This window comes from Hevea brasiliensis, chromosome 10 (assembly GCF_030052815.1).
Source record: "Hevea brasiliensis isolate MT/VB/25A 57/8 chromosome 10, ASM3005281v1, whole genome shotgun sequence".
Taxonomy (NCBI): Eukaryota; Viridiplantae; Streptophyta; class Magnoliopsida; order Malpighiales; family Euphorbiaceae; genus Hevea; species Hevea brasiliensis.
The window spans coordinates 11,119,702-11,135,829 of NC_079502.1; the positions used below are offsets into that span (position 1 = coordinate 11,119,702).

Below are 16,128 nucleotides of genomic sequence, written 5' to 3' on the forward strand. Positions count from 1 at the left end.
ATCTTATGTAAGGACAAATCTTAACCATTAGATTAAAAATTGTCCTAATTAAATCTCATATCATTTTGGCATCTTAAATTCAATCCTTTATTTCAGGGTTTTTTCTCCTTAGCAAAGTTTGAGTGAAAAAAAAAAAAAAAAGAAAAAAAGAAAAATCATTTGAAGTTATCCCCAAAACGACATAGCAGAAAACCATTACCTTTCGCTCTCCTCCTTTTACTCACCCTTCATCAGCAAGTATTCAATTCCACTGAAAGCTCCACTGTTCAGACAGCCATAGACCCACTCCGATCATACCAACACTCAACACAGATGCCATACCCACAAAGGCCTAATTCTCGTTGTCTTGTGAAGTGTCGACATTCCAGCTCTCTCGCATAAGCACATGTGGAAAGCATCTCCACCAGCTCGCTCCTCCTCTTCGACACCTGCAGAACCCACGCAATACCCCTCCTCTTCAAGCTGCTTGCTAGTGTGGGTAAAATTGCTTTTTGTATTATATCTTTAAATCCTGAACTGAGTTCCCTTATTTTTAGTTTGTTGACTCAAAACATTGTTTTGATTTTTTTTGGATTTCAGCTAATTGGATGTTGTTAATTTCTTTAGAAAACAAGAATCCCTATCCTGCATTTATAACTGTCTATTTCAAGAATGATCTTTTGGGTTGTTGAGTGAGGCAATTTAAAAAATATTCACTTTGCCATGTTTTCATCAGGATGTTTTGCAGCCTGCTATGTTTGTCCGATTTCTCAGGAAACAGCTCTATAAATTTTATTTAGATATTGAGTTTCTATTTGCTTTGATAAATCCAGAACTGTAGTTTCATTTCTATAATCAAGCACCATGGTTTGAGATCAGTCCAATAAAGTGGTTGAATAAATAAATGTTGCGGTAATATTGATATTGATGTCTTGTTTAATTTAAAAATTAGTGTTTTGGGTGAGATATTGAGGGATATTGGAAGATAATAGAGTGATTGATTTAGGCAGGTCATATGATTCAAAATGCTGGTGTTTTCTTGTTTTCTTATAAATAAGTTTGGTTAGAATTGTGGTGGGATACTTTGGTTTGTTTTGGGAAGGGAAGGACGATGAGTTTTCTTGTTGTTAACCCTGTGATGGCTTGTTATGTTTAAGGAGCATTTTGGTTGAAAACCACATTTGATCTAGTGGTTAAAACTTTTTTTTTTTTTTTCGTTTTCTGTAATATGGATGATGTTTATGATTTCATTAATTTCGAGTCCTTCTCTGAACCTTTCCTAAAATTTTAATTTTTAAAATACAATTTTTTTTACTTGTTTTTGGATTTGAAGGAGAGTCATATTTTGAATCCTTCCTAAAATTTCAATTTTAAAATACAATTTTTTCCTCCTTTTTGGATTTGAAGGATAGTCTTTTGAATTCTTTCTAAAATTTCAATTTTAAAATACAATCTTTTTCCCTTGTTTTTGGATTTGAAGGAGAGTCCTTTCAATCCTTCCTAAAATTCCAATTTTAAGACACAATCTTTCCTTGTTTTTGGATTTGAAGGAGAGTCATTCTTTGAGACATTTATGTGCTTCTACATTGATGCATTTTATCTTTTGTTGAGCAAACAATATTATAATTTAAACTCCTTTTGAGATTGTTGACATTTATTTGTCGAGCACATTATTAAATCTATCTATCCTATTTAGGGACGATTTTGGTGTGATTAAAACCTTCTCTCCACATAAATGGATGCGGAACCTTAGATCTCTAGGTTAGAAGAGGTAAACATTTTTTTATAAAATTTTCAAAATAAATAGTTTTCTTCAATTTTTTCTCTAATTTAAAGTGGTTACTCCTCACTTTCCACTTCGCTGAGAATCGCCTAGCAACTGCAAAAACCTTTGTAGCACTGAATTTTTGTCCATTATATATATATATATACATATATACATATAGGTTCATTGTTGGGGAAGTTGAACTCTTGTGCTAGGTGATGTGGAATATTTTTGAGGTAAAGAAGTCAAGCAACAATACAAGCATGCTATTGTGAGAAGGGTAGCAAAATAGCAATTTCTTGCAAGTTTGGATAAATGTGTCTCTTTTTTTTAGGCAGCATATCCTACACCCAGCTGTGAGATATTCTGAACAAAAGGCAAAAACTTTTTTTTTGTTAATTTGCATCTCCAACAGCCCTAATTCACCTATGACATCTTGTGAAAACTTCCAGCAGTTGTAGAAATTAGATTAGAATTAATTAGGAAGTTTCCTATTCTATTTAGGACTTATTAATATTTTCCTACTTTATCTAAGATTTAGATTTTTTTCTTAGGATTTCCTATTGTATTTTAGTTTATCTAAATTTCCTATTTAGTAGTTTCATATTCCTATTAGGTTTAGGAGTCCAAAAACACTATAAATACCCTTATTTACATATAATTCTGGGTCAGTTTATTATTAATAAAAATCGAGCAGAGTAACTCGCTATTTTCACTTTGTGTATGGAGTGTGATTCTATTTGAACTTCATCCTGCATCACTTGGTTATTTTATTGTTTTGTTTTGTCTAGAAAAAAAGTGTTGGCGGAAATGAAATTGGATGTTGTGCATTATAAATGATTAATGGGTATTCATGCTTTCTCCACAAATATTTTTGAAAGTTTCGTTGTCATTTCAATAAAGCTCAGATAGTTTATATATGCTTTCTAGACATGGCAGTTTCGGAGAACGTTTCTCGACCATCACAGTGTGGGACAAAAGAAAGTGATGGGGTTTGATTGTGATATCATAGTATCAATTGGGATAGTTTACATTAGTTAGTCTGCCTAGTGTGATTTTGGGTTGTTGGCATGCGTAGACAAGGAATGTCCATGGAAGGGAAGAGTTAGCTTTGTGTACAAGTAATACACAATAAGAAGGGGATGAGTCATGGAGAGGAAAGAGCAGGCAATCCTAATGCACTTGTCTGCACCTGGTAGGTGACGAATGCATAGGGTTGTAATTAAAATCTCCTGGTGGAACATGAGGATGGTAAGTTGAGTGAACATAGAGGTTGAATAAGAGAGGAGTAAGTAATTGGGGATAGATGTAAGGAAAGTAAGTGTTTTTCCTATCTCAAGTAGTGAAGAAGAAGTGTTGGGAGCCTAGGGATCTGGGTAGCCGTTGTGAAGGGAATGCCTATGGGTAGTGTGAAGGGAATGCCTATGTGGCATGCTGGTAATGCGTATCTTCACGAGAGCATAGCAAACGAAAATATATTGAGAGAGAGAGAGAGAGAGAGAGAGAGAGAGAGAGTTGAAACGCATTTTATAATTATTAATAATATATGTTGGATGTGTTTAATTGTCTGTTACTTATTAAATAAGGGGTCAAATTGAAATACATGTTGTTATGCTTTTATGTTGCACCTTAGTGTCCTGTTGTAAATACATTTAGAATGGAGTATCTTTAGCAAGTAATAGTATCCAACAATATTGGAGAGCTCTTCTGTATCGATTTTTTTTTTTTAAATTTTGTTTTATTCTTAGGAGTTAACCTTTTCCTCTGCTTTGTTCACCCAATACTCTTATAACTTAATAAAAAAAATTTTATCCGCCTTTCTTTTAAAAAAAAGAGGAAGTTATAATCTTTTCAAATAAATTATTTCTATCTACCAGCTTGGTGCTTTACCGGGTTTCTTTCGGAAGAGTTTGTTTTGGAAATATATTTTGATCTGTAATCTTTGGCTGTTGAAATTGGCAGATCTCCAGCATAGGAATGGAGACAGAGAAAAGTGAGAAGGATACAGTGGTAACTCAAGTTAGTATTGGTGGATTTGACATTCATGTCAAGGCAAAAGATCTTGTGGCGTATTTGGAAAATAAGATTGGACTTGTTTGGCGGTGTAGACTGAAGACCTCTTGGACCCCCCCAGAGTCCTATCCATATTTTGAGGCATCTAACACTGCAGACTTCCAAAGAACAGAGAGGTATAGTAGGATAGAGCCTCATGCATTTGTGCATTTTGCCTCACCTGAATCAACTACCTGGGCTAAAGATGCTGCAGGGCGCTGTGAGCTTTTCTTGAATGACAGACCTTTGAAAGTTAGTCTGGGGCCTGAAAATCCATTTCACATGAATCAGAGGAGGAGAACGACAACTCCCTTTAAATTATCTGATGTGGGTATTGAGATTGGAACTGTTAATCATAATGAATTCTTGGTTGGTTGGAGAGGACCTTCTGGGGTTGATTTTCTTGTGGATCCTTTTGATGGGACATGCAAGTTTTGTTTCACAAGGGATACTGCCTTCTCCTTGAAAGACACAACTGAGTATGCAGTGATTAGATGTGACTTTAAATTGGAGTTCCTGGTGAGAGACATCAATGAGGTGAAACAATACACAGATCGGAGCACTTCAACCCTAGGGATCCTTTTGCAGCTGGCTTCTGCACCTTCTGTCTGGTATAGAACTGCTGACGATGACATTGAAGTGTCAGTTCCCTTTGATTTGTTGGATGACGATGATCCTTGGATCCGGACCACTGATTTTACACCTAGTGGGGCCATTGGTCGGTGTAATTCATATCGAGTTTCAGTCCCCCCTCGCCATGGTGCGAAGTTGAATAGGGCGTTGAGCTATCTAAGAGAACAAAGAGTGCAGGTGGAATTCCTCAAATTACCTCTTAAGAACTTGAATGAACCAGAGTATGGGATGCCTGTGTCGGATCCTTTCTTTTGTATTCATCACAAGGAAGGGATAGCTTTTGAGGTAATGTTCTTGGTGAATTCTGTCATGCATAAAGGAATATTCAATCAACATCAATTATCTGACAGTTTCTTTGATTTACTGAGAAACAGACCTCTGGACGTTAATCTGGCAGCATTGAAGCACATTTGTTCTTATAAACGCCCAGTGTTTGATGCTCATAAATGTCTCAAAGCTGTCCAACAATGGTTACTGAAAAACCCCAAACTTTTCAAGAGCCCTAAACAGCTGGATGATATTGTAGAAATTAGGCGGTTGGCTATTACTCCTACCAGAGCATATTGCCTTCCACCTGAAGTAGAACTCTCCAATAGAGTTTTGAGAAAATATAAAGACATTGCCGACCGATTTCTAAGAGTTACCTTTATGGATGAGGGCTTGCAGACAATCAACGCAAACACTCTCACTTATTATGCTGCTCCTATAGTAAAAGATATCACTTCTAACTCTTTCTCTCAGAAGACAAGAGTCTTCAAAAGGGTGAAGGGTATTCTGACGGATGGATTTTATTTATGTGGTCGAAGGTACTCATTTTTGGCCTTCTCATCCAATCAATTGAGGGATCGTTCTGCATGGTTTTTTGCTGAAAATGAGAATATTAGCGTTCATCAAATCAGAAACTGGATGGGTAGGTTCACCAATAAGAACATTGCAAAATGTGCTGCTAGGATGGGCCAGTGTTTCTCCTCTACATATGCGACTGTTGATGTTCCACTAGCAGAGGCTGATCTTTCCGTTCCTGATATTGAAAGGAACGGTTATACATTTTCTGATGGTATTGGTATTATAACGCCAGATCTTGCAAAGGAAGTTGCAGAAAAGTTGAAATTGGATGCTAATCCACCATGTGCTTACCAGATTAGGTACGCAGGATGTAAAGGGGTTGTGGCTTGCTGGCCAGCCCAGGGTGATGGGATTCGCCTGTCTTTGAGGCCCAGTATGAACAAGTTCCTGTCAAACCACACCACCTTGGAAATCTGCTCATGGACCAGGTTTCAGCCTGGTTTTTTAAATAGGCAGATTATTACCTTGCTTTCCACTTTGAAAGTTCAAGATGAAATATTTTGGAATATGCAGATTGCTATGGTCTCCAAACTAGATCAGATGCTCAAGGATGCCGATGTAGCATTTGATGTTATCACTGCATCATGCACTGAGCAAGGTAATACTGCAGCAATAATGTTGAGTGCAGGTTTCAAGCCTCAAAAGGAACCTCACTTACGAGGCATGCTAACTTGTATAAGAGCTGCACAGCTTTGGGGCCTCAGGGAAAAGGCTAGAATCTTTGTTCCCTCGGGTAGATGGTTGATGGGCTGCTTGGACGAGCTAGGGGTGCTTGAGCAAGGTCAGTGCTTTATCCAAGTGTCTAACCCATCTTTGGAAAACTGTTTCTCCAAGCATGGCTCAAGGTTTAGTGAGACGAAGAAACATCTACAAGTAATCAAGGGGACTGTGGTGATAGCTAAGAATCCTTGTCTTCATCCTGGAGATATAAGGATCCTGGAAGCAGTTGATGCTCCTGGACTACACCATTTACATGATTGCCTTATCTTCCCACAGAAAGGTGACAGGCCCCACACAAATGAAGCTTCTGGAAGTGACCTTGATGGAGATCTGTACTTTGTGACATGGGATGAAAATCTTATTCCACCAAGTAAGAAGAGCTGGGCACCAATGCAGTATGATGCTACCGAAGCCAAGGTCCTAAATCGCGCTGTCAGTTATCAGGTAGTTATTTTCTCTATTTGGATGCTATCTTTGAAGTTTAATGGACAATTTTGTTTTAGCAACAACATAATGTGTGCTGCTGAGTTCTGTTTTTCCTGTTATTCTTCCCCATAAAAGTATTAAGTGAACTGATGCCTGACTCTAATAGACAATGGCAGATGAAAAACTCTTGGTAGGGGAGGATGATGCCAGTGCTAAGCTTCTTGAACAAACAGAATCTTTTATCATATCCAGGACATTATTATATTCTTTTGGTGTAATATTATGTGATCTTCTGAGGAATCAGCTTTGCTGCGCATTAGTTGGCACTATAATATTAGTGTATTTTATTTGTTTATTATTTGCCACTGCATGAACCAAGTAAATTATGTGTTGCATGGTTTTGGAATCTACAAATAACTTCATGAAGTTCTCAAAAGTCCCCACCTTACTAAGCCATATTATCGTGTTGTTAACTGCAATATGACAGCAAAGCAGTTGATGGGATAAGATCATTTTTTAGTGTCCCTAGGAAATGATGTAAGATAAATTTTGCATTTTGTGTAGTCTTACTGAAGATTCAGATCCTAGTTCAGTTTATTATGCCTTTGGTCGAGGGATATACCATTTAGATAATTTTGCCAAAGACAAAATCTGACTATTTGTGTGTTTAATATGCAGGATATTATAGATTTTTTTGCAAGGCATATGGTAAATGAGAATTTGGGGGCAATCTGTAATGCTCATGTTGTTCATGCTGACTTGAGTGAATTTGGGGCTTTGTATGAGAATTGCATAAAACTGGCAGAGTTAGCAGCCACAGCCGTTGACTTTCCAAAGACTGGGAAGCTTGTAACTATGCCAGCTCATTTGAAACCAAAAATGTATCCAGATTTTATGGGGAAGGAAGATTATCAGTCCTATAAGTCAACCAAAATTTTGGGAAGACTTTATCGCCAGATTAAAGATGCTTATGATGATAATGTTGAGGCTGCATCTTCAGAGCTCATTGTTGTTCCTGGAGATATACCTTATGATAGGGATCTCGAGGTTTTTGGATCATCTGATTACATTTTGGATGCCTGGGATCAAAAGTGCTCATATGATGGGCAGCTGAAAGGTCTTCTTGGCCAGTATAAAGTGAGAAGAGAAGAAGAGGTGGTAACTGGTCACATTTGGTCCATGCCAAAGTACAACAGCAGGAAGCAAGGGGAACTGAAAGAGAGGCTCAAGCAATCTTACAGTGTGCTCAAGAAAGAATTTAGGCAAGTTTTTGAGAAATTGGATTTGGATTTTGAAGAACTACAAGATGATGAGAAAAACTTGCTGTATGAGCGAAAGGCATCAGCATGGTACCAGGTTGCTTACCATCCCAAATGGATAAAAAAGTCAATGGAGTTGCAAGAGCCTGATGCTGCTGCCAATGCAGCAATGTTGAGCTTTGCTTGGATCGCAGCTGATTACCTTGCTCGGATTAAGATTAGGTGCAGGGGAATTGAAGGTGTTGATACTGCTAAGCCTGTCAACTCACTGGTGAAGTACCTGGCTGATCGGATCTGACCAATATCTGAGCCCTTATCTATTGCAGCTACATTATGCTTCTTGGCTGCAAGACCACACTGCCATTGTTAACAGTAAGTTGAAATGTATTAAAGTTGCATTGGATTATGAGTTGCATCATAGCTCATAGCCATTTTTGTGCTTTCCTCGCTATTCCTCTCGGGTTAGAACTTTGGTTTCCTCATTCTCTAGGCAAAGGATTTAGGCACGTAGATTTTGACGAAACTCTGGCATAGACCACATGGTGGTATTCAGCCAAGCACAACTGAACAGGTGGAACTGGCTTTTCCTAAATGTTTCTGCAGTATATGTGTGATATAGAGAACTGTTTTTTCTGGATATATAATCTAATAGCTTCCTGAATTAGTTTTTTTTTTTACAACCATGAGTTGCACAGCATCGAGTCCCAACTCAAGAATTAACTCGATTCAAGCATTCCATGAGATTGCTAAACTTTCATGTGAGACCGTCCTTTCACCACAGATTCATGAATCATTGCTTAAGGCGGCAGAAGAATTGCCAGTGTTAGTCAGTGCGGGTGCTGAAGATGCCCTTGTCCCTCTCAAGTCCTCTCAAATCACGGCTTCAGAACTTGAAATTCTGCAAGTCTCTCCTCCATTTCACAGCTTCATGCATTGTTGGAGTCTGTGTTGGATCAAAGCATCATGTATTTCCTAAGACCACAGAAGTTAAAATCTCATGGCTTCTTAGTGCTAATCACATGAAATCAAAATCAACAATTTCCTTTGAAAATATCTTGCTGGGACACTAACTAGTTTTAATGTGGCACGGGTAAAATTTAATTAATTCTAGGAAAAGTTTTAATTGGAAAAACATCACTTAATTGATTATTGCTCTTTATTATTTTTTTTTTTTCTCTCTTCTCATGCAGAGATTGGCTGCCATATCCGGATGTAGCCATCTTCCACATGAGGAAGAGTGCCCCAAGGGATTACTTGCGGCTATGTCGCCCTTCATGAGCAGACTATTGTTGAGATCAGATTTGGAAAACCAATAGGATACCCTTCTTTTTAACTTATCAATAGGCTTGTGTCTGTTCTAGGCGTTTTTCTTGCTTCACTTGTTTTTGTTGTTTACCTTACCTTTGCTGCCCAGCTCCCTTCTCTTTTTTCTTGTTCCTGTTTTTGTTTTTTCCCAAGCAATTTACCCTGGCGGAAGAAAAATACTCTCTCCTTTGGGGTATTTTTGGTGTTCTCTATTCTCAAGGCATTGTCCAAGCCCTGATTCCCTAGGGTTTTGTACGGCTTATCACATGTATTTTTAATATATTCTCCTTCAAATTTTCCTTGTGAAGATCCAAGTAATTGAAAGCTTGCTGTTTCCCACTCACGCTAGCTATGTTTGGATAAATTATTGGGAGGTAGAAAATAAAAAAAAAAGAATTTTTTTTTATTTTTTATTATTTATTTTTCTTTTTTATATTTAAATAAATATAAAATAAAGGATGAAAAATAAAAAATGGTAATCTTTGATTTCTTATTTCTCTTTAACTAGAGAAAAATTGAACTTTCTTTATTTTCTTTCTTTTATCTAAACAAGGAAAAATATTTTTTTCAAATTTATTTTTCTCTTATTATTTTCCTTCCCTTCCCTTTAACACTTATCCAATCAAAGTGTTAAAGAAGTGGAAACAGTTCATATTTAAATAGTTAATTTTATGATCAAGTAATAATTTTATAATTATGTTGATTAGGTAGTTAATTTTTTAGTAGTAATTTTATAATTTAATATTATAAGTTTACAAATATTTAAAATAATTAAAAAAAATAGTGAAAGTGATTTTGGTGTTTAAAGATGATTAGTTTTATTAAAATAAAATAAATAATTTAATAATACTTATAAAATTAAAAAAATATAATTATAATATGATTTTTGATATAAGTAGAATTATTATTAAAATAACTTTAAAATTTTACTTTATATTAATTATAATAATTTAACAATTGAAATTATTTATAAATTTAATAATAAATAAATTGTCATTAAAAATTGTTAGGGAAAATATTAGCCAAAATTTGATATATTTTTCACTTCAAAATTCGCATAGTGTTTATATATATATATATATATATATATATATATATATATATATATATATATATATATATATATATATATATATATATATATATATATATTATTCCTTCATCTTCAACTTGGTCACATATTATTATTATTATTATTATTATTATTGAAGTTAAATATAAATAGGATAATAATTAAAAATTTTAAATTTAAAGAGTTTTACAATAATTTAATTTAATTAATTTTTTTATCAATTTTTATGTTTGGAATAAAAATTTTTAATTGTTTTTAATTTAAAAATATTTTAAATAAAAATAAAAATAAAAATAATTGGATTTTTATCCAAAAAATTATAATTTTAGATTTATTTATTTTTAAAAAATAAATCTTGCAAGTTAGAAAAAAAAAACATGAAATTTGTTAATTTCCTCTTCCAAAATGTAAATCTAAAATTTTATAAAAATCATAATACACGTAATTAATTTATTATTTTTATGCATTTGCCTTAATTTTAATTAATTAATTTAAACATTTATTAATTTTCATTAAGATGTAATTTTTTTTCTCTACTATTTTTTTTTTATAACTAGTTAAATATTTAGAAAATTATGTTTAAGTTGAAAAAGAAATAAAGAAAGTGAATAAGAGCTGAACAAAGCCCAACTCTTATCAACTTGTACGACCCAGCTCGAATCATTTTAGCCCTTAGGCTCCTTTTATTGGGAAACCCGAAATTCCAATGGATGCCACGTCATCCGTGAATCACATCTAAAAGGCTTCAACATGGGTGTCGCGGCAAATAGGGTTTCTGGACCTATAACAAGTCAGACGTACGTTAGGCATTACCGAATTGGGCCTCCAATTCGACTCTGCGAGATTGTGACTGCGAGATACTGTCTCGCAAGGACGCTGCTCCTGCTGCTGGCAAACCAAAAGCACAAACCAAGAATCAGTCACACACCACACAGGAATGATGTGATCTTCTTCTCCTAAAAAAGCTCACCTCTTTTACTCTTTTTCTCGCTTTTTTTTTTTTAAATTCCTGGTACGCCTTTTTGTTTATCATTGTAATCTTCTTTTCAAGTGTTAATTCTTCTTATTATCTCCTAATTTCGGTTCTTTATGTAGTAATTATTCATGTTTTCCCTAATTTCTTCTTTCAATATTGTCTAATTCCAATATCCATTCTTTGCAGGCGCTATCTGGCATTACCGTGCTGATAAAGGGTTGGACTTCAGAATCATTTTTGAGGGTTCTTAGCAATTTTCATTTTCTTCTGCTGGTATGTGCCATTGTTTAGCGCTTTTTTTTTTAAAGAAGTTTCCCTTTCCTGCGGTATAATTCTATTGTTTTCACTCTTTGTTATAAAAATGGTTTTGTTATACTTTAATTGAATTTTGCTTTCTGCTTTGGAATTTCAGTGTGTAGTCAGTAGTTAGCTAATTTAAGTTTTCTTTATTGATTTAGCTTTCATTATGCAAATTTAAATGATTAATTTAGCTAAATTATTTTTATCATTTTTCTTTTTGTGTGGTATGGTGTGCGCTTCAAGTTTTGATATTAATTGGGTCTTTTTATTGTTTTGATTACATTTGGCTGTGCTATGGCTGCTAACTATTAACAATTATCTAATTGCAGTCAGTTTATACCATTTGCAATTTTAGGTTTAATATTTTATCGATTACCATTTTTAATCCCTTTTTACTTTGCTATGTCTTAATTAGCATTGTTGAATGAATTACTGATATGTTATGTAGTTTATGGGTTTTACCCTCTCTATCCTCCTGTTTTTTTGTGTTTTGGGTTGGGGTTTTGGGGGGTGGGGGGGGGGGTGGGGGGGTTGCGGTGTTCGGAGGGGTGGTGTTGGTGGAATATACTGAATATATGCTGACTTTTATGGCTAGCAGATTTCTCCCTCTTCCCATTCTCACACCATTTTCAATGAATTTTACTTGTGTTTGGTTCTTGGAAAACCGAGGAACAAATTTCAAAATGGTCTCCATTTTTTTGGTTTCCAAGCTTACAACAAATGAGAGAGAGAGAGAGAGAGAGAGAGAGAAGGCTCAAGTAAGGAATGCCTTCCAAAGTGTCAAATATTAAATATGAAGATTTGTTGATTGTTTTATTCTTGTTTTTGTATTCCTTTTTCTACCTCTGCCAGCTCAATTGGACTTTTTTTTTTATTAAAAAGAAATATTATCATCTTTGGGATTTTAAGTTTCAATTTCTTTTCCTTGTCGTGTATTTTGACAGAAAGCATACAGTGCACAAGTCTGGATATTGGAATAACTTTTGCTACCAAGGGTTATGAAGCCATCAAATAACATATGGATTCGACGCCAGCAATGCCCATGTGGAGATTGGAAATGCTATATTAAGTATGAAGGAGATGATCAGACATCAATGAGCTCTCATCTTGTAAAGAATGAGACACCATCAATATCATCATCAGCAGAAGTTGTCTTTACACCTTATGTAGGCCAAATTTTCAAAAGTGATGATGATGCTTTTGAGTATTACAGCAATTTTGCTCGGAAGAATGGATTTTCAATCAGGAAAGCACGGTCAACTGAAAGCCAAAATTTAGGGATTTATAGACGAGATTTTGTTTGTTATCGATCTGGATTTAATCAACCAAGAAAAAAGGCCAACGTGGAGCATCCCCGGGACAGGAAGTCAGTTCGATGTGGATGTGATGCAAAATTGTATCTTACTAAGGAAATTGTTGATGGTGACACTCAATGGTATGTCTCACAGTTTAGCAATGTTCATAATCATGAATTATTGGAAGATGACCAGGTGCGCTTGCTACCTGCATATCGGAAAATACAGGAGGCTGATCAAGAACGCATTCTTTTGCTATCCAAAGCAGGGTTTCCTGTTAATCGGATAGTGAAGGTGTTGGAGTTAGAAAAGGGTGTTCAACCAGGACAATTGCCCTTTATAGAGAAGGATGTTAGAAATTTTGTTCGAACTTGTAAGAAGACTGTCCAAGAAAATGATGCTCTGCTCACTGAAAAGAGAGAGAATGATACATTAGAACTTCTTGAGGCCTGCAAGGCTATGACAGAGAGGGATGCAGATTTTGCTTATGATTATACAACTGATGAAAATGAAAAGGTTGAAAATATTGCATGGTCATATGGAGACTCTGTCCGTGCATGTACAATTTATGGTGATGTAGTTACATTTGACACCTCATATCGTTCTATTACATATGGGTTGCTCCTAGGAATGTGGTTTGGCATGGATAACAATGGGAAGGCAATTTTATTTGGATGTGTTTTGTTGCAAGATGAAAGTTCTGATTCCTTTGCATGGGCTTTACAGGTTTGTGGACAAATTTCTTGTGAACAATTTCTACCTATCTTCATGTCTTTTTATTAATTTCTTCTTTTGAACAGAGTTTTGTTCGCTTTATGCGAGGAAGACATCCACAGACAATTATAACAGATATAGATTCAGGTCTGAGGGATGCTATAGCAAGGGAGTTGGCAAACACTAAACATATTATATGCATATGGCACATTCTGTCCAAATTATTCAGCTGGTTCTCTTTTTCTCTTGGATCACAGTATGAAGATTTTAAAGCTGAGTTTGATATGCTGTGTCGCCTTGAAAGTGTAGAAGATTTTGAACACCAGTGGAATCTTTTGGTTGCTAGATTTGGACTTGCTTCAGATAAGCATATGGGTCTTCTCTTTTCATATAGAGGATACTGGTCATTTTCCTGTATCAGAGGTTACTTTCTGGCTCGTTCCTTGACAGCTGAGTTTTCTCAATGTCTGGATGTATTCTTAAAAAGTATATTGAGAGGACAAACATGTTTGCAAGTATTCTTTGAGCAGGTATACTGGTTTGCATGATTTTGTATGTTACTAATTAAGTTTCTACCATTTGATAAGCTGCATTTTGAAATTCATTTGTGAATCTGTTAGGTTGCTCTTGCTGCCAACTTTGGAAATCAAAGCAGAGATGGGATGCAGTATATGCATATCAAGACGAGCATGCCTATTGAAGAACATGCAAGAAGTGTTCTCACACCTTATGCCTTTAATGTATTTCAGCATGAAATAATTTTGTCCCTGCAGTATGGAACACAAGAAATGGCAGATGGATCATACCTTCTGAGGCACTACAAGAAAATGGATGGGGAATGTCTTGTAATTTGGATACCAGAAGAGGAGCAAATTCATTGTTCATGCAAGGAATTTGACCAGTCTGGAATATTATGTAGGCACTCTCTTAGAGTACTTTCAGTCAAGAACTACTTTCAGCTCCCGGAAAAATACTTACCTCTTCGTTGGCGAAGGAAGCATTCTTTGTTGCCAATGGATGATCAAAATGCTCAAAGCAACAGTGATGAGTGTGCTCAAACCTTTCATTCTCTTGCTTCAACTCTATTGACAGAGTCATTGGTATCCAAGGAACGTTTTACTCATGTTCATCGAGAACTTACAGGACTTCTTGATCATGTTCGAACTATGCCTATGACAGAAGAATTCTCGTTGAATATGACCAATAACAATATTAGTGAATCTTAGCATTGCTGATGTGCCAAGTGGAAGCTAGTATGCAGTTGGAACCCTGCTCATTCAAAAAGTTTAGGCTCCTTGATCATGTTCGAACTATGCCTATGACAGAAGAATTCTCGTTGAATATGACCAATGACAATATTAGTGAATCTTAGCATTGCTGATGTACCAAGTGGAAGCTAGTATGCAGTTGGAACCCTGCTCATTCAAAAAGTTTAGGATACCAGGAAGAAATACGCATGTATTGAAGTACATAAAAAAAAGGCATATTACTTTTGAAAATTGGCTGACAAAATAGGGGTGGTGAAATACAAATTTTGGGTTTTTCTCCACAGACCATCCTATAATCCATAACTGGAAATTTATTTTCATCTTCTGCTGTACTCAATTGATGTAGTTGCTCAATGTTTAAAAAGATTTGGGAAATCCTTGTTACTTGCTGGTGTAAGATGTAAGATGCATTTTTTGGATACATACCTTTCAAGAATGGTGGGGAAAGGAATAGAAATGGAAAGATAGGTTCTTCTCTTTGACTTGGAAAGAGTTATTTTAGTCTCAGTCGTTCAATGTTCTGAATCAGTATGAAAATCATCAGGTTTGCTATTAACTTCCCTTTTATTTTTGTGTTCATACTCAAATAATTCATATGATATGTAGATAACGAGCTTCAAAAAGACTTTGGTTAATAATTATGTTAAGAAAAAAAATGTTTCTGGAAGAAATCGATGGAGGATTAATAGGCTGTTTGATATTTTGTGAAAAACTACAATTACCTTACAAATAAATGACAACGATCTTAATTTTTGGACCGAGCTTTGAAGATGTACTATGATTACAATGCAGCGGGAAATTTCACCTAAACTTCTTGTTTCATCAGTGCAAGTAACCTACATCATTCGTTAAGAGTAAAATGACAAGGTCTTGTCATATTAAGCCATGAAACAATCTAGATTCTTTTGTTGTCACAAAATTGTATTAAGATTTCTATTCTGAAAGTGCACTCTTTCCTGTAAACCCTCTGAGGAGCAGGGTAACTAACATTTGAATTCATGCTGTCTCTATTTGATTTAACAGAGTACGCAAATCTAATTGTGGGGTCATTTGCTGGGGGCAGGTCAAATACGGTTAAATTCATGTCTGCCACCTTTTCCTGAGGTTTCAATTTGATATTATTTTCGTGTGCTTGGATGTAACCTTGCAAAGAGACCTGAGATAGTGTTTAGTCAGTTTCATTGTCATTTTGCTTACCCAATGTTTGGTTATTAATCTCATCTAGATATTTATTTATTTAAACTTCAATATTTTGTAGAGATGCATGTGTATGGCTAGAGCAAAAGATGCTATATATGATCCTGCAACTTAGATATGAAATGAAGTGTGTCTTGCTTGGGGAAGAGATGCTGGTTTATGAAAGTATATTTATTCGTAAGTGGTGAATGTCTATTTAGTGGAGGGGTTTGTATGTCTCTTTCATCCCATTTTTCAAAAGGGAAAAATGTTGGGGTGTCTCATAATGCTGACATGCTCTTTAAGTGAAAATATAAGCATCTCTTACTCTGGTTGGAGCTT

At 35.4% G+C, this 16,128-nt stretch overlaps 2 protein-coding genes across 8 annotated transcripts; both read left to right on the forward strand.

The window, feature by feature from the left end:
• The first annotated feature begins 141 nt into the window (after positions 1 to 141).
• On the forward strand, positions 142 to 9,328 carry LOC110644682 (RNA-dependent RNA polymerase 6). Of its 6 annotated transcripts, XR_009140725.1 has the most exons (5): positions 142 to 478; positions 3,707 to 6,439; positions 7,100 to 8,052; positions 8,368 to 8,645; positions 8,871 to 9,328. XR_009140725.1 is itself a non-coding variant. In XM_021797585.2 (3 exons), exons 1-3 carry the CDS (start codon positions 386 to 388, stop codon positions 7,976 to 7,978), a joined length of 3,705 nt encoding a protein of 1,234 aa, XP_021653277.2. In that variant the 5' UTR covers positions 142 to 385; the 3' UTR covers positions 7,979 to 8,341. The 6 variants fall into 6 exon arrangements, 1 of the variants encoding a protein (XP_021653277.2); XR_002492871.2 differs by lacking the exon at positions 8,368 to 8,645; XR_009140723.1 differs by lacking the exon at positions 8,871 to 9,328 and having other exon boundaries at positions 8,368 to 8,731.
• Positions 9,329 to 10,843: 1,515 nt separating this feature from the next.
• Positions 10,844 to 15,166, forward strand: LOC110644689 (putative protein FAR1-RELATED SEQUENCE 10). 2 transcript variants are annotated; one of them, XM_058129180.1, is made up of 5 exons: positions 10,844 to 11,069; positions 11,220 to 11,306; positions 12,278 to 13,354; positions 13,429 to 13,872; positions 13,963 to 15,166. In XM_058129180.1, the coding sequence occupies exons 3-5, from the start codon at positions 12,332 to 12,334 to the stop codon at positions 14,566 to 14,568; spliced, it is 2,073 nt and encodes a 690-aa protein (XP_057985163.1). In that variant the 5' UTR covers positions 10,844 to 11,069; positions 11,220 to 11,306; positions 12,278 to 12,331; the 3' UTR covers positions 14,569 to 15,166. The 2 variants fall into 2 exon arrangements, with proteins under 2 accessions (XP_057985163.1, XP_057985164.1); XM_058129181.1 differs by having other exon boundaries at positions 10,846 to 10,999; positions 13,963 to 15,131.
• Positions 15,167 to 16,128: the final 962 nt, after the last annotated feature.

Coding starts and splice junctions, on each gene's coding strand:
- LOC110644682 (XM_021797585.2), top strand. CDS start 386: ATGTGGAAAGCATCTCCACCAGCTCGCTCCTCCTCTTCGACACCTGCA. Junction 479..3,706: donor CAAGCTGCTTGCTAGTGTGG/GTAAAATTGCTT, acceptor TGAAATTGGCAG/ATCTCCAGCATAGGAATGGA. Junction 6,440..7,099: donor ATCGCGCTGTCAGTTATCAG/GTAGTTATTTTC, acceptor TTTAATATGCAG/GATATTATAGATTTTTTTGC.
- LOC110644689 (XM_058129180.1), top strand. CDS start 12,332: ATGAAGCCATCAAATAACATATGGATTCGACGCCAGCAATGCCCATGT. Junction 13,355..13,428: donor CCTTTGCATGGGCTTTACAG/GTTTGTGGACAA, acceptor TCTTTTGAACAG/AGTTTTGTTCGCTTTATGCG. Junction 13,873..13,962: donor TGCAAGTATTCTTTGAGCAG/GTATACTGGTTT, acceptor TGAATCTGTTAG/GTTGCTCTTGCTGCCAACTT.